Source organism: Molothrus aeneus, unplaced genomic scaffold, assembly GCF_037042795.1.
Source record: "Molothrus aeneus isolate 106 unplaced genomic scaffold, BPBGC_Maene_1.0 scaffold_34, whole genome shotgun sequence".
In the NCBI taxonomy this organism is placed as follows: domain Eukaryota; kingdom Metazoa; phylum Chordata; class Aves; order Passeriformes; family Icteridae; genus Molothrus; species Molothrus aeneus.
The window spans coordinates 4130041-4154323 of NW_027099005.1; the positions used below are offsets into that span (position 1 = coordinate 4130041).

The 24283-nt window shown below is 51.6% G+C and overlaps 1 protein-coding gene across 1 annotated transcript; it reads right to left on the bottom strand.

The window, feature by feature from the left end:
- Positions 1-10215: 10215 nt before the first annotated feature.
- LOC136570498 (olfactory receptor 14C36-like) lies at positions 10216-11133 on the bottom strand. The gene has a single exon (XM_066570960.1). The coding sequence runs from the start codon at positions 11131-11133 to the stop codon at positions 10216-10218; it is 918 nt and encodes a 305-aa protein (XP_066427057.1).
- Positions 11134-24283: the final 13150 nt, after the last annotated feature.

Here is a 24283-nt window from a genome sequence, read left to right on the forward strand (position 1 = left end):
AGGAAGAGCCCAAAAGACTGATGAACTGAATAAGAAAAGAGTTTGGTATCAGAACCATACCTTATCTTAAAGTGTTATAAGACAGCTCTGTGTTTAAAATAAGTTTGTAAAAAGTTAAAGACTGTTAATAAGTAACTCTGGTTAAGTTCCCCCAATTTAGTTCCAAAGACTCCAGGTTAATCCTCTACAGACCACTCCCCTAAGAGAAACCAAAATTAGTAAGGAACGGACCAAGAGAAGTTTAACCAGAGAAGCGGGGAGAAGGGACTCTAAAGAGCTTGGAAGCTTTTTCTTGGTAAAGTTCCCCAAGAGGCAAGGCCGGGTGGGCCGGTCGTGCCAGATGACCCATACCAGATTCTTGGGAAGAGCAGTAATGATGGCTCTAATTGCTGGTGGTGCTCTGGGGAGCCCAAGAGAGCCGTGCAGTGAGTGCTACCAACCCCTCTTTGAGGAGGAAGAAGTGAGCTCCTTGTCTAGAGTCCACACCAATTCTAACCCGAATTGTGTTAACCTCCCCCAATGTATTGGATAGTCCAGAATACCAGCACTTTTAGGCAGCAGCTCCTGGGAGAGTGCCCTGTAGGAGAAACCTGGTTGTGCTTGAATGTGATGCTACTGAAGCAAGCCTGGTACATCAGGTCAAAGAGAAAGAGACAGCAAAAACAATAAGAGAACAAGACCATTTAGAGATACCCCGAGGTAAGAACCTATTCATAGATTCAGTGAAAAAAGTTAGCCACAAACTAAATTTAACTGATTGTTGAGTTTGTACTCAGATGACCGAAATTTGGCCATGGGAGAAGATTAATCTAAGGCTATTAGAAATCTGTAACTGGATACAGAATAACTCAGAATTTAGTATTAATTTAGTATTAAGGGGTACAGTACACCAGTAAAAAGAATGGTCTGTAAATGGCATTTAGCAGTAAAGAACTCTGCTACCCAGCGGATCCCAAGAGATCCAAATAGATTTTGGTCTGTTGAAAGAAAAGAACAAGTGTATCTACCATGAAGCATATGAATTTTATGAGTATACCGAAGAAGGGATAAACCCCTTTTGGGGAATGAAAGGCATTTTTAAATATTGGGAATGTCCAACAGAACCTAAGCATACATTTTGGGGGGCCCCTAAACACCTGTTTTGGATCTGTGGTACTACAGCATACACTAAATTGCCAGGAGACTGGTCTGGCAGTTGCACCATTGGAATGATAAAACCATCGCCCACCTGGGAGTGACATCCCTAAACATATCCAAAAATATAAGCATTTTTCCTTATAAATAAAATTCAATTAATTAATAAAATGATAATTATATTATTCTGATAGTATTATTCAAATTAATTACCTAATTTGTATATTTATATTAAAAAATCTATACACTTTTAGCAACACAGAAAATTATTGGTCATTGGTTCTAAGTAACACAATTCCCTTCATTAATCCATTAAGCTCTATTGGGTATTTATTTCTTCCTCTTTATGGTAACTAATATTCTTTGTAGACCTTTTGCCATCATTTTTATCATCTTTTTTTTCGCATATGGTCAAGAGGAGGCACTTTGGGGTCCATGGAGACATTTCTGGGGCACATTTGGGGCAATTTTGGGTCTGGGGAGGGAATTCAGAGAGAACTTGAGGGTCTGGAGGACACTTGGGGGAGCCGGGTGGGCACTTGGAGGGGCACTCAGGGATTCTGAGGGACAGTTCGGGGTCCGGGACAGCACTTGGGGTCCAGGGGGGCCCTTGGACGTCAGGGAGGGGAATTCGGGGCCCTTCAGGGTCCGGGAGCGCCCTTGGGAAGCTCGAACGGGGCTCTCTGGGGCGCGGGGGCTGATGGGAGTTGTAGGCGCGGGTCTAATACGGTTTAACGGGGCCGCAGAGCATCACGGGAGTTCGAGGCGCAGCTGCAATGGCTCTCCGAGAGTCGCGGGGCATGACGGGAGATAAAGTCCCGGCTGGACTAGCGCTGGACGTGCGCCGCGGAGCATGATGGGAGCTGTAGTCCTGGAAGTGGTTGGAACGCGATGTTTGGGGGTCCGGGAAGGCTCTTGGGGGACACTTTTGCGTCCAAGCCGTGACTTGAGGTCCTCGGGGGAACGTAAACGGCTCGGGAATCCGTGGGGGGAGTTCGGGGAGCTCTAACCGGGCTCTTTAGGGCGCGGGAAAGGCAGGAGTTTTAGGCGCGGGACTGTGTTCTGAGAGGCTCTGGGGCCACGGGGGATGAGAGGAGACGAATTCCCAGAAGTGGCTGTACCGGGCATCTGTGGGGTTGGGAGCACTCAGGGGAACTGGGGACGCCTTTGTGGGCTCCCAGATAGGCACTGAGGGGGCACTGAGGGATCCTGGAGGGTCTAGGGGACACTTATGGGACAGATGGGGGCGGATCCCGGGGTTCTTGGGAGCGTGTGGCATGACGGGCGTTGCAGTCCCGGCTGCAATGGGGTTGTATCCGGCCGCGGGGCATGATGGGAGTTGTAGGCAAAAGGAAAATATGGCAGCCGTCTAGGCACCGCCCCCAAGCCCCGATCTCTGGCGCTGATTGGCTGTGAGTGTTGATGGGCAGAAGCCTCGGCAAATTAGAGGCGGCGGAGGCGGGAACAGCCTCTGCATTCCCTCCCAGTACAGCCCAGTTCATCCCCAGTACTACCCCAGTACAACCCCAGTAAAACCCCAGTGCCCCTCTGATCCCTTCCAATACACACCAGTCCCTCCCAAAACACCTGAGTCCATTCCCATTCCCTCCAGTTCCACCCAATTTCAAACACAGGGTGCCCCTGTGTCCCCAGTCTTCCCCACAATGTTCCCAGTGTTCCCCAGTATGTCCCAGTCCTCCCCAGTGTTTCCAAGGACAGTTTAATTTCTCACAGTGGCCGTGGCAGCCAAACCCAGCAGTGGGGTCAGAGCAGTGCCCATGGCCACAGCCCCTTGCAGTGGCCCAGTGCAGCTTGGGCTGATGATCCACCCTCACAGCTGGCCCAGGGCAGCTCTGCAGTGGCTTTGGTGGCACCTGGGGCTGGCACACACCTGAGCAGTGTGTCTGTTTGCAGTGGGGAAACTCAGGAGTTTCAGATTGCTTCAAAAAACCCCAAAAAGAGAAAACCCCTGTTAGGCTGAGTGCAGCCAGCTCTCCAAGCACAGCAGGTCCCAGGGGAGTGAGGACAGACAGGATGGGGCTGGGCAATGTGGAGCAAGGTTGTCCACACTGGGTCAGAGCTCCAGGCACAGCTTTTGTGAGCAGGCCAGAGCTGCTGAGGAGAGACCCTGGGTCAATATCAATCACAGAATGCTGCAATCGTCTCTACTCTAAAGAGAAATAAAATAAAATACATCGTTTAAAATAGGAATGTCTGTTTCTGATAAGTTTTTTGAAATCTTTCTCCATCACTGGACTAGGAAAACTTTAATGACTCTCTCAGAGCTTTGGTGTTGTTTACATCAGACTCAATCCCTGAGAGTGTCTTCAAAAAACCTCTCAAGAACTCAAACTTAAATTGAAACTGCAAAGTTTCTTGAAGTTTTAATGGATCCCACTGAGGGACACGACTGAGAAAATGTCCCCAGGTTCCAGTTAGAGCAGAACACTGTAGGCAATGATGACAGCTGGGAACAAACAAGGCCAAGGTGTCTCTGGTGCTGAGCAAAGCTGGATGTGTTTGAGGAATGCCAAGGGCCAAGGCCTGAGCCCCAGGGCCTGGCCAGGCAGATCCTGTCCCTCCCTCCTTGCTCAGGGCTCTTGCCAGGATGGGCACTGGCACATGGGGATGGGCAATGCCAAGGGCAGGAGCATGGGGCGGCCCCTGCCCGGCTGCTGAGCAGGGACAAGGAGGCCATGAGGCCCCAGGCCTGCAAGGGTCACTTGTCTCCTGCTCCTGCCTCAGGCCCAGGCCCAGCAGCCATGGCCAAAGTGCTGCCCAAGTTGGCTCTGGCAGGGCTGTCTTGCAGCTGCTGCCCATGCCTGTGCCCTGTGCAGCCCAGGCTGTCCTACGGTGTCCCTGCCCTGCGCCTCTGTTCCTGCAGGCTGTTGGCATCCCCCGGCTGCCCCACCTGGCTGGGCCCTTCCTTTGCTGGCAGCTCTGCCTCCTGCCTGCCTCTGCCTGCCCACACAAAGCCTTGGGCTGATACCAAAAGGGTTCCTTCCATTTTTACCCTGCCTGGGAACTTTCAGCACAGGAACAAGGCATGCAGGGGCTGCTTTCCCAGCAGGAGTGGTTGGAAGAGAAGAGGAAGACATCTGGCTCAAGGGTGCAGGGATAGAGAAAACAAGGAGTGAATCTGGGAACTTGGGGTGGGTTTTATGGAAATGGGTAAGTTGTAATTCGTATTTAGCCACTGTGTATAAGCAACACAGTGGTAGAATTACATGTCCTAATAAGGTTAGCAGTTATTCCATGTTGGACCTTAGGCCTGAATAAATTATACCCTCTGAAACACCAAATTATTGTTATGGAGTCTTATTCTGATATTTTGGACATTTGGTGACAGCAGAGGCTGACAGAACCAAGGAGTCAGCTGTGACACTGTGGAACCCCATGGAACAAAGGGTCCCTGGTGATGCAGTGGAACCCCATGGAACCAAAAGTCCATTGTATCAGAGCAAGGCCTCATGGAACCAAGGAGAGCATTGCTGACAGTGTGGAAGCTCATGGAGCCATGGGGTCATTGTGGCAGTGTGGGGCTGCATGGAACCAATGGTCCATTGTGACACTGCAGAACCTTCTGGAATCAAGGGGATCATGTTATGCTCTGGAACCTCATGGAACAAAGGATCCATGGTGACACTGCAGTGCTCAGACCATTGTTGACAGTGTGAAAGCTCCTGGAACCAAAAGTCCACTGTGACACAGCAAGGCCTCCTGGAACCAAGGGTCCCTTGTGGCTCTGTGGGGCTTCCCAGAACCAAGGAGACCATTTGGACACTGTGGGGCCTCATGGAACCACGTGGCACTGTGACACAGCGGGGCCACATGGAGCCAAGGGGCCACTGAGACACTGAAGAACCTCATGGAACCAAAGGTCCATTGTTACACTGTGGGGCCCTGTGGAACCAGTGGGACCATGGTGACACCGTGGTGCTCCATGGAGCCAAGGGGCCATTCTGATTCTGCTTTGCCTCATGGAGCCAAGGGGCCACCATGACACTGCAGGGCCTTGTGGAACTAAGGCAGCCGTTTGACACTGCGGGGCCCTTGGAACCAAGGGTCCATTGAGAGATTGCAGGGCCTCATGGAACCATGGAGACCATTATGGCCCATCAGAACCCATTGGAACCAAGGGGCCATTGTGACACTGCAGAGCCCCGTGGAATCAAGGGGACCACAGTGACACTGTGGGGCTCCATGGGACAAAGGGGCCATTCTGACACTATGGAACCGAGGAGACCATTGCTCTGCTATGGGACATCATGGAACCATGGAGGCCATTGTGACACAGCAAAGCCTCATTGAAGCAAGGGCACAATAGTGACACTGTGGGGCTCCATGGGACCAAGGGGACATTCTTAAAATGTAGAACTAAGGAGACCACTGTGGCACTATGGGGCATCATGGCGTCAAGGGTCCATTGTGACACGGCATGGCTGCATGAAACCATGGAGGCCATTTTCACACTTTGAGGCCTGGTGAAAGCAAAGGGCCATTGTGGCACTTTGTGTCTCCATGGAACCAAGGAGTCCATTGTGACACTATGAGGCCCTGTTGGGCCATATGGCACTTGTGGCCCTTTGTGGCACCACGGAACCAAGGGACCATTGTGACACTACAGGGCCCCATGGAGCTAAGGATTCATGGAACAACGTGGGACTAATGGAACTAAAGATCCATTGTGACATTGAGGGGCCTCATGGAACTATGAGGGGACAATTGTGATGCTGTGGGGCCAATGGAAGCAAGGGGCCATTGTGACACAGCTGGGCCTCATGCAGCCAAGGGGCCACTGGGATCCTGAGGAGCCCAAAAGAGCCAAGGGGCCATTGTGACACTCTGCAGCGGTGGAGACCCTGAGAGTCATTCCCTGGGTTAGGGAGACACAAGAAGCTTCCTTCAAAAGCTGTTTGACCCCATTGGCTCCTTCCCCTTGTTCTGTGTCCCTCAGCCACTCCCTCCCCCTTCCCCCACTGGCTCCATCTTTGTACTGCCCCCATGGCACTGATCAACCCCTTCCTCTGGAGATACAGAAACCTGGACTCCCCCCTGGACTCCCTGCTAACAGTACAGAAACTCATGGATCCAAGGGGCCATTGTGACACTGAAGAACTTCATGGAACCCAGGGTCCATTGGGACACAGCAGGGCCTCATTGGAACAAAGGAACCATTGCTAACAGTACAAAAACTCATGGAACCAAGGGGCCGTGATGACACAGCAGGGCCACATGGAACCCAGGAGACCAGTGACATTTAGGGACCTCATGGAACCAGGGTCCATTATGGCACTGCAGAAACAAGGAGACCATTGTTGATGCTGTGGAAGCTCATGGAACCAAGCAGCCATTGTGACACTCCAGGGCCTCGTTGAACCAGGCAGAGCATTGTGACACCACAGAACCTCATGGCACTGAGGGTTTATTGTGACACAGCAGGGCCCATGGAGCCAATTGTCCATTGTGACAATGTGGAACCAAGGAGACCATGGTGCCATCATGGAAGCTCATGGAGCCATGGGGCCATTGTGACAAAGCAAGGCCTCATGGAACCAAGGAGACCATTGTGACATCATGGAACCTTGTGGAACCAAGGAGACCATTGTGACATCATGGAACCTCATGGAACCAAGGAGACCATTGTGACGTCATGGAACCTCTGGAACCAAGGGTCCATTGTTACAGTCCAGAACCAAGGAGACCATGGTGACAGTACAGAACCTCACGGGACCAAGATTCCATTGTTATACACTGGGGCTTCATGGAACCAAGGAACCACTGTGACACAGCAGGGCCACATGGAACCAATGGTCCATGGAGATACTGCAGATCCAAGGAGACCATGGTGATGCTGTGGAACCTCATGGAACCAAGGGGCCGTTGTGACACTCTGGGGCCCCATGGAACCAAATATTCATGGTGACACAGCGGGGCTGCTTGTGACCAATTGTCCATTGTGACACTGCAGATCCAAGAGACCAGGGTGACACTGTGGCAGTTGATGGAACCAAGGGGCTGTTGTGACACACCAAGGCCTCGTGGAACCAAGGAGGGCATTGTGGCAGTGCAGAACCAAGGAGGCCACTTTGACAGTACAGAACCCAATGGAACCAAGGGTCCATTGTTCTACAGCAGGGCCTCATGGAACCAAGGGGCCATTGTGAAACTGTGGGGCATAATGGAGTCAAGGACACCACTGATACTGAAATCCACTGGATAGAAACTTCTGAACAGTTTTGAGTATTTGAAAGGAGGTCTTCTTTATTACAGCATGGTGGTCACTTGGGCCATCCTTCCTCCATTCGACTGCACTGAGCATTGAATGAACAGAGTTTTTATCACACACACTCATTATGTATCCACTAGCTATCCCCACGTCTTTGAATTTATTTGACATAGTTGCACCCCTTATGACAAATCCTTTTATGATTCTTTGGGGTCTGTCTTCAACATCCAGTGTCCTTTTTAGGTGGCTGTTTCTTGACCCCCACTTTTGAGTAAGGGCAATATTATTGTTCTGCATAACTTCTGTTTTGTCAGCCTTGCAGAGCTGAGCTGGCATCCTGCTTGCATTTTGTGTGGCTTCTGTTTGCCAGAGGCACATCCTCAATCAGTTTCTCCAAGGCTGTGCTGTTCTGTTCTACTGTCCTTGACAAGAGTAAATGTTGTTCTGTTCTCCTGTCCTTGTCTCAGTGCTCGCCCCGCATGAGGCGTCTGCAACCCCCCCAACCTATGGGCCTGGGGTGGGCAAGTGTTCCTGGGGAACAGGGATGGGACAGCTGGGCTGGACTGATCCAAGGGATGTTCCACTCCATGTCACACCATGATCAGCAATCACCTGAGAGAAGCAGGAGGGCAAGGGGGGTAGGGAATAATTTATTTTTAAGACATTTTTCTTTCAAAACAGCACCAACACATACAGAATCTTCTCCTGCCACAAGGTGGTCAAACATTTTCTGCTGATAGGAGATTTCCTAAGGATTTGCTTTTCTTCTGTTAGTGGGTCTTGCTGTGCCTTTTTTTTGGTTGAATTTGGAGGTTTTTATCATTGGATTTGGGTTTTTCCCTATTGAACTGCCTTTCTTCTGATGCATGAGTTTTTTCTGTCCTTTCTTGTGGCTTGCTTGGCACCTGACAGCAAGACAAATTTACCCAACTCTGTCATCTTGCCCAATTATGTTTGCAGGCACCATTAACTAGATGAGTTCAGTCACAGACTCCCTGCAATTTGGCAGCATCCACAAAGGAATTGAAAGTTCATTTAATGCCATTTTAGAGACAATAGAAATATTCCACAGTGGTGGTCAAGGGCTGGTCACTGAGGGATGTCACCAGGGCATGGCTGCCAAGAGGACTCTGTACCATGGATGACATTTGACCCTCACTGTTCAGCCAAATTCCCACCCAGCCCATGTTCCACTCCTTCAGCCCAGCTCTCTCCAGTCTGGCTCTGAGGAGACCACAGCAGACCCTGTCCCAGGCCTGGCTGAAGTCTGGGCACACAACATCCCCTTCTTTTCCCTCCCACGAGGGTTCTGCAGTCCCTGCCCTGTCCTGCCAGTGCCTGGAATGGCTGCAGGAGGATTTGCCACATCCCCTTCCCTGCTGAGCCTGACCAGGCTGTGACTCTCCCAGTCCCCCTCCCTGCCCTGTTTGCAGACTGGTTCCATGTCTGCCCTTCCCAAGTGCCCAGGACCCTCTGGGATGGCTCTGGCCTTTCCAAGGGGTTTGAGAGAGGTCCCACAGTGACACTGCCCAGCCTTCTCAACAGCCCTGACACCAAAGGCCTTTTCCACATCCCTCAGTTCAGTGCCCAGAACACAGCACAGCCCTGTCCAGGTCCTCGGGCTGGTTCAGAAGGGAGGCAGCTCTGATTTCTCCCCACAGACTCTCACTCTATCCAATGTCTTTCTGTGCAGTCCATGGCTGCCCTGAGCATTTTTCCTGGAGTCTCCCTGCCTGGGATATTTCTGTCCCTGCAGTCCTAACCACAACCCAGCAAAGAATTCAGGTGTTTTCCCAGAGGATGTTACTCTCAGAGTGAAGTGGCCTCAAGGCACTGTTTGTGCTGCTGGAATTGTGCCACCCCCGGGTGCTGCTGATGGTGTTTGTGCTCACTGGGGTTCATCTCCCCACACACACACCATGCCCTGCTGAGATCTCCTCAGCACAGAGCAAACATGGCCTGCTGGCCTGGTCCCTTGGTGTCCCTCCATGCAGGCACAAACAACCTCCTGCAGGTGGGGAGAGGCCAGTGCTGGCAATGGTGGCTGCAGGGGCTGCTGTGGGACAATTGCCCTGGGGCACCTTCCCAGGCTGTCCCAGAACAAAGACACAGCCCAGGCCCTGCTCTGCTGCTGCCTCAGGTCCATGCCAGGAGCTCTGGCTGGGCCAGGACACTGCTGTGAGCCCCCCCTGCACACTCCCCCCTGCCCCAGGCACTGGGCTTTGCTGGGCCAGGGCATTCCTGGAGCACATTGCTGACAGCAGCTCTGGAGGAGAGCAAAGCCTCCCTGCCCTGCCCTCAGGAGATGCCCTTTGCTGATGGAGCTGCTGTGCTGGAGCCCAGCTGTGTCCCAGCAGTGCCCATGGCCTGGCCCTGCCTGTGGCCACAGCAGGGACACGCAGCAGGACAGGGACCAAGCTGCCAGAGCACTCCAGCCTTACAGCCACAGCAGGGCTGGCAAGGACAGGGTGGAGCTGGGCAGAGCAGCTCTGAAAGGACCAATCCCCGCTGCTCCCTGGCTGTGCTGCCCTGCTGGGACTCTTTTCCCCTTCTCCCCTCTAACTTCATGCAGGTCTCTGAGCTGGGATCCCAGATAAAACAGGCACTGCAAGGTAGTTTATTTTCTTCAAATGTAGTGATAGCCCAAACCCTGGTTTACAGAGCTTCTGGGTCAAATTCAAGAGGCAGACAGTGAATTTCATGGGGGTGATTAAAAAATTTCTTTTAGAATAATTTAATAACAGAAAGCCCCATTGAAAACTACCAAAGAACTGGGAAGGGCTATTTGGCCTGTCATGAGTTGCAATCCGAAAACTATGCAGAAGAAAACGGGAAGTTGGTTGCTTCAGAAATCATCTGGTCATCATTTTCCTCAGGGCATCCTTGAGCTCCTGGTTACTCAGGCTGTAGATGAGGGGGTTCAGGGCTGGAGGCACCAGCGAGTACAGAACTGACACTGCCAGATCTAGGGATGGGGAGGAGATGGATGAGGGCTTCAGGTAGGCAAAAAAGCCAGTGCTGAGAAACAGGGAGACCACGGCCAGGTGAGGGAGGCAGGTGAAAAAGGCTTTGTGCCGTCCCTGCTCACAGGGGATCCTCAGCACGGCCCTGAAGATCTGCACATAGGAGAAAACCATGAACACAAAACAGCCAGAAACTACACAGACACCAACCACAACAATCCCAAGTTCCCTGAGTTTGGAGTGTGAGCAGGAGAGCTTGAGGATGTGTGGGATTTCACAGAAGAATTGACCCAGAGCATTGCCTTTGCACAGGGGCAGGGAAAATGTATTGGCTGTGTGCAGCAGAGCATAGAGAAAGCCACTGGCCCAGGCAGCTGCTGCCATGTGGGCACAAGCTCTGCTGCCCAGGAGGGTCCCGTAGTGCAGGGGCTTGCAGATGGACACGTAGCGGTCGTAGCACATGATGGTCAGGAGGGAAACCTCTGCTGACATAAAGAAAAGAAAAAAGAAAACCTGTGCAGCACATGCTGAGTAGGAGATGGTGCTGGTGTCCCAGAGGGAATTGTGCATGGCTTTGGGGACAGTGGTGCAGATGGAGCCCAGGTCGCTGAGGGCCAGGTTGAGCAGGAAGAAGAACATGGGTGTGTGCAGGTGGTGGCCGCAGGCTACGGCGCTGATGATGAGGCCGTTGCCCAGGAGGGCAGCCAGGGAGATGCCCAGCAAGAGGCAGAAGTGCAGGAGCTGCAGCTGCCGCGTGTCTGCCAATGCCAGCAGGAGGAAGTGCCTGATGGAGCTGCTGTTGGACATTCCTTTATTCCGGACATTGTGAGCTGTTCAAAGACAACACTGACAATTTGGACAAAGTACCTTGAGTCAATCCTATGCTATTTTCTGACACAATCAATCAAAATTGCTTCTCTTTCTTTGGGGAAATTTCACTTACCTTTTCTTTTTGAGTTTAGATATGGGCTGCTAAGTAACTGTGTGCTTTTTAGAAGGGGCAGAAGTCCTGTTCTTAGCATTGCTCTCAACCTGAATATTGGGGAGCCCAGAGGGAAAACAGGGCACCCTGTGCCCCTGAGCAGTCAGACCTGCTCGTCTCACACAGGTGCCCTATGCTCATTTCACCTCCCTCTAGTACAGGAAGGACAAATTTAAAACTGCATTTAAAAATAATGCGGCCTATTTGAAGACTCCAGTTTCAAAATCAATCTCTCCAACTCTTCTCTCTTTCCCTGTGCAGCTGGACATGGAGGGATACCAAGGGTTGCTCTGGCTCTCTGCTACCTGGAGTTGTGCCTGCTGGGAGCTGTTTCTCTCTATCCAAGCCTTGTCCCTGCCAGTGCTGCCAGAGCCCAGCCCAGCCCTGGGGGCTCAGCTCTGCCCTGCAGACCCCTCCCAGCACAGGGCACTGCCCAGGGGCATCTCCCTGGCAGCAGGGCCTTAAGGGCAGGCCAGATAAACAGAGATGCTGCAAGCCAAGGTGCTGCTGCTGCTGTCTGTAGGGAGAGGAGGCTGAGGAAGCACTTTCTGAGGGAGATCTGAGGCCCATCTGTTGATGCCCAGGCTGACAGTGCAGGAGGCTCAGTGACACAGCCAAAGCTGGCAGCCCCTTTCCCTTCCCTTTAGGAGAAAGCTGAGAGCAGCCCTGGCCATGCAGCACCATCTCCAGAGCAGGAGGAATCTGCCCTGCTGGGGGTGGCTCCTTGCACCTGGAACTTCTCCCCTGCAGCGTCCATGGGGAGCTGCCAGGCAGGCTGAGAGCTGCCCCTGGCAGGTGGCACATGCCCTGGGCTGGCCAAGAGCCCTGAGGGCTGCAGGAGCTGCTGTGCAGGACAGCCCTGGGCAGCCCTGGCTGCAGCCCCAGCTTCAGCCCCTGCAGCCGTCCCTGGCAGCAGGAGCCGTCCTGCCCTGTCCCTCTGACGGTGCCCAGGGCAGCCCCGCTCTGCAGCACATCCTCCTCCTCCTCCTCCTCCTGCTCCTCCTGTGCCACAGAGAAACTGGGAGAGTCCTCCTGACACATCCCCCAGGCTCTGGGGTGTGCTGGGTTCAGGAGATCCCTCCAGGAGCACAGGGGACATTGCCCTGCACCCACACACTCACCATGCACAGGACTGTGAAGATCTTTCCCCAGGTGAAGTCTCAGCTCAATGTCTTCCCAATCCTGATTGCCTTCAGCCTGTCTCTGCCTGGCTCCTGTGCCCTCAGTGCCTGCAGGCAGAGCCCTCAGCCCTGCTGGGCTGGGAGAGGAGCTGGCCCTGGGAAGAGCTGTTCCTTTAAAGCTCAGCAGCACAGACACAGCACAAGGACTTTAATGAGCCTCTTGGGGATTTGGGGTTGTTTACATCAGACTCAGTCCCTGAGAGAGTCTTCAGAAAACTTCTCAAGAACTCAAAGTTAAATTGAAACTCTGAAGTTTAGGAAGTTTCAATGGGTTCCACCGAGGGACATGACTGAGAAAGAGTCCCCAGGTTGCAGTTAGAGCAGAACACTGGAGGCAGTGATGACAGCTGGGGACAAACAAGGCCAAGGTGCCTCTGGTGCTGAGCAAAGCTGGATGTGTTTGAGGAATGCAAAGGGCCAAGGCCTGAGCCCCAGGGCCTGGCCAGGCAGATCCTGTCCCTCCCTCCTTGCTCAGGGCTCTTGCCGGGATGGGCACTGGCATGTGAGGATGTGCAATGCCAAGGGCAGGAGCATGGGGCGGCCCCTGCCAGGCTGCTGAGCAGGGACAAGGAGGCCATGAGGCCCCAGGCCTGCAAGGGTCACTTGTCTCCTGCTCCTGCCTCAGGCCCAGGCCCAGCAGCCATGGCCAAAGTGCTGCCCAAGTTGGCTCTGGCAGGGCTGTCTTGCAGCTGCTGCCCATGCCTGTGCCCTGTGCAGCCCAGGCTGCCCTACGGTGTCCCTGCCCTGCGCCTCTGTCCCTGCAGGCTGTCGGCATCCCCCGGCTGCCCCACCTGGCTGGGCCCTTCCTTTGCTGGCAGCTCTGCCTCCTGCCTGCCTCTGCCTGCCCACACAGAGCCTTGGCCTGGCCCAGGCTCCTGCTGGGGGATGTGTTGCACCACAGCCTTGCCCTGAGAGGGAAATTCCTTTCTCTTTGTGTCCTGTCTGGCCCTCCCTATCTGCCCTTTGCATTAATTCTTTCTTTCTCTGTCTGTTCTCTACTATGTCAAAAGGATCCACCATCTCTGAAACCACCCTTCAATCCCTCCCAGGCCTCTCCTCTGCTGTCCTCAGTCTCCACTCCACTGAGTACAGAGCCCCTTTGTCCCTATATTGTGCTCATGTGCTTGAGGCCTCCAATACCCACATTGGAAATCTCTGGGTCCTCTCCAAGGTGTTGGCAAATGAAAACATTCTGCTCATAGTCTAAGAAAATCACCTCAGGACAAGACCAGTCAGACCTGTGTGTCCTGGCTGCTTTTGCCATGGAGCAATCCTTGGATAGATAGATAGATTATTTTAGGCCAAATTCCAGATTTGCCCATGGGCACTTTGATGTGAACAACGATTCTTTTCCATTGGAAGGAAAGCAGAGGCCCAGTGTTTCAGGGGCAGATGAGCAGCAGCCACCAAGGACCAAGGCAAGCCAGACCTTTATGGAATTGCAGCTTGTGCCTGAGAGAATTCCTTGGATACACAGAATTTGGGAGGTAGAATACAAGTTTTGGCCACTGGTCCCTTGATGAAAAGGCTGTTTCTTTTCCATCTGAAGGAAAGCAGAGAGCCCCAGGGTTTGATGGTAGATGAGAAGCAGCCCTTGGGAGGCCAAGCCAGCCAAACCCGTCTCTCCTGGCAGCTTTTGGTTGGGAGCTATCCTTGGATATATGGAATGTAGGGGCTAAATCTCAAATTTGGCCACGGCCCTGGGACAAGACTGTTCTATTTCCATTGGAAGGAAGGCAGAGAGCCCCAGTGTTTCAGGGGTAGATGACAGGTGGCCATCAGAGCCCACAACACCAGCCAGAGCTGGCCGGTTTTGTCTGGGAGAAACCCTTCGTATAGTGAACATTTTAGGAAGAGTAGCAATTTTGGCCGTGGAGGAATAAGAAGATTCTTTACCATAGGAAGGAAAGCACAGAGCCCCAGTGCTTCAGGGGCTGATGAACTGCAGGCACCAGAGACCAAGGCCAGCCAGACCTGTCTGTAATGGCAGCTTTTGTGTAGGAGCCATCACTGGATATAGGACTTTTGGAGGAGGAATCCCAATTTCAGCCATGAGCACCTGGAGAAGAAGGATGGTTCTTTTCCCTTAGGATGGAAAGGGCAGAGCCCCAGTGTTTCAGGGCAGAATAGAGGCAACCACCAGAAGTGAAGGCCAGCTAGACCTGTCTGTACTGGGAGATCTTGTCTAGGAGAAAAAACCCTTGTATGTAGGAATTTTGGAGGACAAGTACCAGTTTTGGCCATGGGTGCCTGTGCCGGAGGGATTGTTCTTTTCCATAGGAAGGAAAGCACAGAGCCCCAGTGTTTGAAGGCAGGTGAGACCCAGCTCTCAGGAAGACAAGGTCAGCCAGACTTGTTGGTAATGGCAGCCTTTGTCCGGGAGCAATCCCTGGATATGAGGAATTTTGGAGGGGGAATTCTGTTTTAGCCATGGATGCATGAATGAGAAGGGCAGTTCTTTTCCATTTGAAGGAAAGGCCAGAGCCCCAGGGTTTCAGGGGTACATGAGAAGAGACCCTCGACATGCCAAGGGCAGTTGGACCAGTCAGGCCAAGCCAACCAGACCTGTTCCCTGTTCCCTTGGATCCATGGGGCCCTGCAGGGTCACAGTGGTGGTGTCATATTGGATCCTTGGTTCCATGAGGCCCAGATGTGTCACATTGGCCTCTTGTTTCCATGGGGCTCCAGAGTGTCACAATGGTCCCTTGCTTCCATGAGGCCTTGCAGTGTCACAGGGGTCTCCCTGGTGCCACAGTGTCACAATGGACCCTTGGTTCCATGGGGACTCACAATGTCAGAAGGGTCTCCTTGGTTCCATGAGGCCCTGCAGATCCCCTGGATTCAACGAGGCCTCCAAGCATCATGATGGACTCCAGGATCCCATGAGGCCCCAAAATGTCCCAATGGACCTTTGGTTCCATGGGGTCCTGCACTGTTCCATGGATCCTTAGTTCCATGGGGCCCTGGAGTGTCACAATGGACTCCTTGGTTCCATGGTGCCACACAGTGTGACAGCTGCCCCTTGGCCTGCCAAGACTCCATAGTGTCACAATGGTTCATTGCTTCCATGAGGCCTTGCAGTGTCACAATGGCCCATTGGTTCCATGGGGCCTGTAGTGTCACCATGATCCCATAAGGCCTTGCAGTGTCACAACAGAGCATTGGTTTCACGGAGCCCCACAGTGTCACTATGGTCACCTTGGCTGCACAAGGCTCTGAAATATCACAATGGCCCTTTGCTTCCACAAGGCCTCCAAGTGTAAAAATGGCCTCCATGGTTCCATGAGGCCCTGCCGTGTCACAATGGACCTTTGGTTCCATGATGCCCAGAGTGTCACAATGGTATCCTTGGTTCCACGGTGTCAGAATGGACCCTTCATCCCATGGACACCCACAGTGTTCACTGCAGTCCCCTTGATTCCACCAGGCCCGGCCATGCTCTAATGGCCCCTTGGTTCCAGGGGGTCCCAAAGTGTCAGAACAGTCTCCATTGCTCCATGAGCCCCGCAATGTCACTGTGCTCCCCTTGGTTGCACAGCGTCCCACAGTGGACCAATGGACTCCTGGTTCCATGGGGTTCCTCAGTCCCAATGGTCTCCTTGGATCCGCAGTGTCACAGTGGCCCCTTGGCTCCATGTTGCCACGCTGTGTCACAATGGCTCATGGTTCCATGAGGCCACACAGTTTAACAAGGGATGCTTTGTTCCTTGAGGCCTTGCTGTGTCACAATGGACTTCTGGTTCCAGGAGCTCTCACACTGCCCACAGCAGTCTCCTTGGTTCTGCAGTGTCACCATGGACCCTTTGTTCCATGAGGCTCTGCAGTAGAACACGGTCATCTTGGTTCCGTGAGGTTCAGTAGTGTCACAATGGACCCATGGTTCCACCAGGCCTTGCTGTGTCACAATGGCCCCTTGGTTCCAAGAGGTTTCTCAGGGTCACAATGGTCTCCTTGGATCTGCAGTATCACAATGGACCATTGGTTCAATGTGCCAAAATGGATTTTGGTTCCATGGGTGTCCTGGGTTGACTATATGATGCTTTTATCCCCAGTCGTCTCGTCCTGTTATGCTGAATAATAAGTTTTGCACCTTTAAAACTTGTTGCAAAGAGCAAAGGAGAGAGAGAAGTGCACAGTTTTTTTTCCAGACACTGCTCTCACTCCTCCACATTCCTGCTCCTTGACTGTGTAGTCTGCAAATAAACCGACAGCGAGAGAGAGCTCTTTTTTATCTTTAGTTAGTTTAGCTAGCTGAAGCAAAGAAGTTCCCTGGACTGTGTTTTTTCCCCTTTTCTTTAGACCTCTTGAAACCTGCTCTAAACTGAACACCCAGCAGAGCACCAGCAGCTGCACCAGTAGCCCACCAGGCAGGGCCTGGGCCGTGGTATTTCCAGCACTGGAGGGAGTGATCAGAGACTAAATGAGCTGAACTGCAACCCGGGGAAGGGACTTTCTCAGTTTGTCATCTCTTTTAGAGCAGCAAAAAGTTTTATTAATCAATATTGTTTAAGTTTTATTGTTTAATAAACATTTTTTTTCCACTCTTCTTGAAAAAAGTATTTTCTCCCGGCCTGGCTGGAGGGAAGAGCCAATTAAATTTACTTTCCTACTAGAGCCCCTTGAGAGATTGACTCCCAAATTTGCTCTAAACCAAAGCAATGGGGTTCTGCTGTTTCACAATGGACCTTTTGTTCCATGAGTTTGAAATTAAACTGTCCTTGGAAAAACTGGGGAGGACTGGGACATACTGGGGAACACTGGGAATGCTGTGGGAGACACTGGGACATACTGGGAGTGATACTGGGGAGGACTGGGATAACCTGGGGACACGGGGAATGCTGAGGGGGAATCTGGGTGGACTGGGATGGACTGTGGGGATACACTGGGACATACTGGGAGTGATACTGAGGGATACTGGGTCAAACTGGGGATAGTGGGGACATTGCAGAGAAGACTGGGGACACTGGGGCATCCTGTGGATGACATTGGTGGGGAACTGGAAGGGACTGGGCATAGACTCAGGGGTATTCAGAGGGACTGGGGTGTACTGGGGTTGTACTGGTCTGTACTGAGGATGAACTGGCCTGTAATGGGAGGGACTGGAGAAAGGTGAATTTGCTGTTCCCACCTCCACCGCATCCCATTTGCTGAGGCTCACGCCAATCACTTCCAGCAGCCTATCACGGCCTGAGATAGGGGTCCTGGGGGCGGTGCCTAGGATGGACGCCATCTTTAATTTTTGACTACAACTCCTGTTATGCCACGCGGCCCCATTGACCCCCATTGCAGCTGGGACTACAATGCCCGTCACGCCCCGCGCTCCACAGAACCCCGGGATCCGCCCCCATCTGTCCCATAAGTGTCCCCCAGACCCTCCAGGATCCCTCAGTTCGCTCTCAGCGCACATTCGGGACCCCCCAAAAGCGTCCCCGGATCCCCAGAGTGCTCCCAACCCCACAGATGCCCGGCACAGCCACTTCTGGGAATTCATCTCCTCTCATCCCCTATGGCCCCAGAGCCCCTCAGAACACAGTCCCGCGCCCAAAACTCCTGCCCTGACCCGCGCCCTAAAGAACCTGGTTAGAGCTCTCCGAAGTCCCGCCAAGGGCTCCCCAACCGTTTACGTTCCCCTCCCGAAGACCTCAAGTCGCGGCTCGGAGGCAAAAGTGTCCCCCAAGAGCCTTCCTGGACCCCCAAACATCGCGTTTCTACCACTTCCGGGACTACAGCTCCCATCATGCTCCACGGCGCATGTCCAGCGCTGTTCCAGCCGGGACTTCATCTCCCGTCATGCCCCGCGCCCCTCCGAGAGCCATTGCAGCTGCGCCCAGAACTCCCGTGATGCTCCGCGGCCCTGGTAAACCGTATTAGACCCGCGCCTACAACTCCCATCACCCCCCGCGCCCCAGAGAGCCCCGTTCGAGTCCCCCCAAGGGCCCGCCCGGACCCCGCAGGGCCCCAGATTCCCCTCCCTGACGTCCAAGGGCCCCCCTGGACCCCCAAATGCTGCCCCGGACCCCGAACTGTCCCTCAGAATCCCTGAGTGCCCCTCCAAGTGCCCACCCGGCTCCCCCAAGTGTCCTCCAGACCCTCAAGTTCTCTCTGAATTCCCTCCCCAGACCCAAAACTGCCCCAAATGTGCCCCAGAAATGTCTCCACGGCCCCCAAAGTGCCCCCTCCTTGACCCTATCGAAGAAAAAGATGATAAAAATGGCACCAAAATACTTCAAATATTATTAGTTAGCGTTATGAATAAGAAGCTTGACTAGGCCAACATTCAAGCAGCAATCAATTTATTATTTAATATGGTAAAGTATGAGCAATACAGCGCTGGGTACAGTGGGGGAAGTTTTCCCTCCAACTGCACACAGATAATTGAGGGTTACAGGTATTTGTAGGGGTACCCATCATTTTTTTCAGCAGTTTCTATTTCCAATTTTTTACTCATCAGCAATTTTTATTCCAAATTATTCCATCACAATTCTATACACTATTGTGATCTTAGTTTCTCAGGATGTATCTCAAAAGGAGGATCCCAGATGGTGGCGGGATCATCTTTCTTCTTTCAGTTTCCGAAAGAAGAAAGACGAATCCCATCTGGTGGAGTCCAGCTCCCCAGATGTGGGTCCACCTTTTAATTGCAGAGAATATAAATCTAACAACAGTGATGTCCAGCTTCCCTTTGGTCGAAACCATAAATCCTTGAGGTGATGTTCATCTTCCTTTCTCAAGCTGTTTTTCTCTGCTTCCATAAGGCGTGAGATAAGCATATTTCCTTTATATATATTCCAAAGGTATAGTTTCAAGGATACAAGTAATATTCTAAAATTATACTTCAAAAGGTTATTATTGCAGACTCTTTGTGGATTAACTGCAAGCAAAAAGCAACATCCTTAACACCTTAATTCCAATGCTCCAAAATCAACCAGGGTTAATTGCAAACAAAAGATAGGTTCAAAGGCCTTTTTCCATGCTTAATTTTCCTCAGTTATTATTAGAATTCAGAGCTCTCCCATTGTCGGGGTCCACACATTTCGCATTCACAAATACACACGTCACCTGTTTGTACCTGACACGAAACACAGCTTTGTATTTCACACCACCTCTCTGGTCAACCTATTCCCAGGCCCGAACACCTGAACAGTGAATTTTTTTTTTTCTAAAATCTAACCTGAATTTCCTCTCAAGGTGAGGCCACTTCCTCTGGTTCTCAGTGCAGACCCAGCAGAAGAGAACAGCCCCCCCCCAGTGCACTCTCCTGTCAGGGAGTTGGAGAGAGCGGTGAGGTCCCTCCTGAGCCTCTTCTCCAGACTGAACAAACCCAGCTCCCTCAGCTACTCCTCATGGGCCATGTTTTCTAGAGCCTTTGTGAGCCTTGCTGCCCTTCTCTGGCCGCACTCAGCCCCTCAATATCCTTTTTCCCAAGGGGCCCAGAGCTGGACACAGCACTCGAGGTGTGGCCTCAGCAGTGCCCAGCACAGAGGGGCAGGCGCTGCCTGCTCCTGCTGCCCACACTGCTGCTGATCCAGGCCAGGTGCCATTGGCCTCTTGCCCCCTTGGGCACACTTTGGCTCACCCTGAGGCGGCTGGTGACCTGCAGGATGTGCCACTTGGCCTTGTGGAACCTCACGCCCTTGTCCTCGGCCCATTGATCGAGTCTGTCCAAGTCTCACTGCAGAGCCTTCCCGTCCTCCATCAGATCCACACTCCCACCCAACTGGGCATCTGCAAATTTACTGAGGGTGCTCTCAATGCCCACCTCCAGATCATCAATAAAGATGTTAACCAGGACCAGCCCCAAAACGGAGCCCTGGAGAACACATTTCAATACAGCTCAGTTTGCATGGTCTGCAGTTGGAGGCTGCAATGCCCCCACAACAGAAAGAGCTGCCATCCCTTGGCATTGGCCACACACAGAGGTGCAGGAAAAAAACCTTTTACTAGGGGAATATGGCTGACAGAACTGAGCTCTCAGGCACACCCTCCCTTTCCCTAATGACCCTGAACTCAAGAAAAGGGATTTCACCTCCCAGCTCTTTGCACCATTGGATCCTCACACCATCAGAGCTCCACCAGCCTCTCTGATCCTTTTGCACCTTCTCCCCACTCAAGCTGATGAGCAGCTTTGATAAGAAAAAATGCAGTTCTGCTGCCAACAAGCTGAGCCAATTTGCAAATGCAACTTACCCTGCCAAACACAGCTACTGCCTTTTTCTTTCAGAGGTGAGTCATCAGAAGGAATGAAAATGTGTTGCATTTTAAACCAAAGAGGGAAAGAAACGAAAGCACTCACAGAGGATTTGGCAAAGCCAGGAGACGCCAGTGTGGCTTATCCTGTTGGCTGCTCAGTTATTGCAGCCCTTTGCTACTTTACCATTTGTCTTGTTTGGAGATTGTGCTCAGATCATTCAGTTATGGGTGCAGGAGACATTTAAAAAATCATAGCTGATTGCAAAAGAATACAGCTTAGGAAAATTTAAATAGATTGTGAAGTATTTACATCAGGGTGATGGCAGTTACCACACAGAGACCAAAATAAGCCCTTTTAACAAAACTTCATTTCTATCCTTGTTCCTCAAGCCCTACTATCCATTTCTTTGGCTGATGTAGTATAACGTCAAAATACTCTTCAATATCTTGTATTGTTCATGCTTTGCAACACTTCTGTTGTGTTTCATAAAAGCTCTGGGTATTTTTTAGTTTGAAAAAAAGATCTATTATTTTGGTAGCAACTTTGCAGTTCTGTGTTTCCTTTTGGTACTCAGCTGAAGAAATAAAGAAAAAAAACAGAGCAGAAAAAATTGCAGAGGTGGATAGTAGATCACAAGGAGCAAAGGTACAGGAGATGAGTACCTTACTACTGCCACTGCTTAAGAGCATCTCTCACAAAAAGCAGACTGGCTACACTGTCCCAACTCCATCATTTCAACTCTCCGTGACTTGTTTCTTGCTTTGCAAAGCTGAGCTGATCCATTTTTACCTAATATGAATAACAACTAGTCATACACACTTACAGTTCTCTTGTATTACTGCAACAGCACTAGGTCCCCTTAGAATTTTTTAGGGCAATTGTAATGCCATCCCTGAATTTAAACAGGTTCAAGATATTATTTGTAGCTTATTCTTGAAGGCAATTTGTAGCAAAAGTCAAAAAATTATTGCAGATGGTCAGTAACCGGACTGTTACGTGTATGGGATGCACACGATGATTTAAGTACTGCTTCATTCTGTGTGACTCCAGGCTTTGAGAAAGAGTCATCCCACTTGGCATTTGGGCTCCCTTTGGTCTCAGGAATTATGGATCCAGAGTAACTTGTTAGAAGCTTGTGAAAAAATGTCCTGAAGTTTACAGCAGAGCTGAAGTGTACAGAAGGATGAGAATTCAATGAATAATTCAATGAATACTAAGTTTGAAAAGCATATCCAGTTATCCTACTGGCTATGTCCAGTTACTATCCACTGTTACAGTACAGTGCACAATATCACCAGGAAAATTGTGAATGCCATCTTCAGACCGATCTATTAACACATTTTATTTTTGATCAAAGTTATTTCTACAAATTACCAAGCTGTTTTGCCTTTTTGAGGCTCTTGCTTTTTTCGTGTTAAGTATTTACATGTATAACACAGATGGCTCCTCTGTCTTGGTTTGGAAAGACAGGTGTTTGCTAAGGAAGGCGGGAGCCTTTCATGAAATGGAAAAATGTAAATCCCTTCCTTCTGAATTGTCATGAATTTTAAATTAAGGGGGGCTCTCAGGTAAAAATCAAGAATAACAGTTCCTTATTAGGGAAGAAAATAAAAAGATAAAATAAACAATGCAGTAAACCAAAACAGCACTGACAGAGTCAGAATACAGCCTGACACCCTGTGGGTCAGGGTGTTGGTAGCAGTCCAATTGGAATTGTGGCTGCAGCCCTCCTGGAGTGTCAGGTGTGGTTCTGTTGGAGCAGGGATCCTGTAGAAAGGTGTAGTCTTCTTCTGAAGATCCAGTGGAAGAGGCAGCTGCTGTTCCTCTGGGAAATCCAGAGGAGAAGCTGTGCTGGTGTTCCAGAATTTCAAGATTATATCTGGGTAGGAATGCTTGGCTCCTCCCTCTGGGCGGAGCATCTCCCAATGGGATGCTGTAGTTCTTATCAGCCTTGCAGTGACATTCAATAGCTTATTCTCAGCAGATGTCTCCTCTGGAGGGAGGATTGGCTGTGGAAGAGATAAGGAAAACTGCCCAATTAACAGAAGACAACTGGGATACAGGTGGCAAATAGAATCCATACTGCTTGGCAATCTAGTATATCCTGAATCTGATCAAGGAACCGAAAAGGAGCTTTTAGATTTTCTAAGCTGAGGTCTGTCTTGCCTGTTTCTGAAGCTGCAGTCCAAGAGCAGTGACAGAAAGGTTGCTGCTCTGGGAGCATGCTTCTAGCTTGAATTTAGGCCTGAAGGCATTGTACCAATTTACAGCTCTTACAAGAGCTCTGTCACTGCACAGAATTTCCATAGGCATTACAACACAAAGAACTCCCTTTCCCCCCACAAGCTCTTGATGCAGCTTTCTGTACCACCCTGGTTATGTCCTCGGTGAGGGGCCTTGCTGCAAAAGGAGAAGGATACTCTTTAGCATAATTGTGTTTTCTGTGGAGTGTTTTATCATAGTCTATTAAGATTCCCTTTTCCTCAGTTCCATAGCTACTTACTACTTTCTAACTCATTGATTTTAATCAATGGAGGAGGGCTGTTCCAAGATTATGGAACAGATCACCTTGAGTGCCATCACAGGGCACCCACAGGATGGCCCAGGGATCAGAGCCAGCCAGCGTGGATTTCAATGTGTGCACTGATGATCTGCATGAGGGGACTGAGTCCAGCATCAGCAAATTTCCAGATGACACCAAGCTGGGTGTGAGTGTGGATCTGCTGGAGGGTAGGAGGGCTCTGCAGAGGGACCTGGACACGCTGGATCCAGGGCCCAAATCCAACAAGGTGAGGTTGAACAAGACCAAGTGCTGGGTCCTGCACTTTGGCCACAACAACCCCTGCAGTGCTACAGGCTGGGGACAGAGTGGCTGGAGAGCGGCCAGGCAGAAAGGGACCTGGGGCACTGATGGACAGCAGGCTGGACATGAGGCAGCAGTGTGCCCAGGTGGGCAAGAAGGCCAATGGCTCCTGGCCTGGATCAGGAATGGTGTGGCCAGCAGGAGCAGGGCAGGGATTCTTGCCCCTGCACTTGGCACTGGTGAGGCCACACCTCGAGTGCTGTGTCCAGTTCTGGGCCCCCAATTTAGGAAAGACATGGGGGGGCTGGAGCGTGTCCAGAGAAGGGCAACAAGGCTAGTGAGGGGTCTGGAACACAAGTCCTGTGAGGAGTGGCTGAGGGAGCTGGGGTTGTTTATCCTGGAGAAGAGGAGGCTCAGGGAGACAAGGTGGTGTCAGGGCTCAGGTTGGACTTGATGATCTCCAAGGTCTTTTCCAACCTTGCTTATTCTGTGATTCTCTGGAACCACCCTTGGAGCAGTCACAGGAGGAGCCCTGGGCCTCCTCTTCAGAAGCTCCAGCAGCCCAGGTCCCTCAGCTTCTCCTGCCAGCCCCAAAGCCCATCCTGTCAGTCCTGCAGAGCCTCTGCAGCCCCTCCTCAGTGCCCAGAACAGGGAGCCCCAGAGCCAGACACAGCAGCCCAGATGTGCCCCCCTGGCCTGGGGTGCCTCTGGCAAGGGAGCAGCAGCAGGCACTGCAGGAGCCTGCAGACAATTCCTGCAGCACTTGTAGGATGATCCTGCTGCCCAAGGGACGTTCCCAT

Bases quoted from the DNA above. Each gene is read 5' to 3' on its own strand.
- LOC136570498 (XM_066570960.1), bottom strand. From the start codon at position 11,133: ATGTCCAACAGCAGCTCCATCAGGCACTTCCTCCTGCTGGCATTGGCA.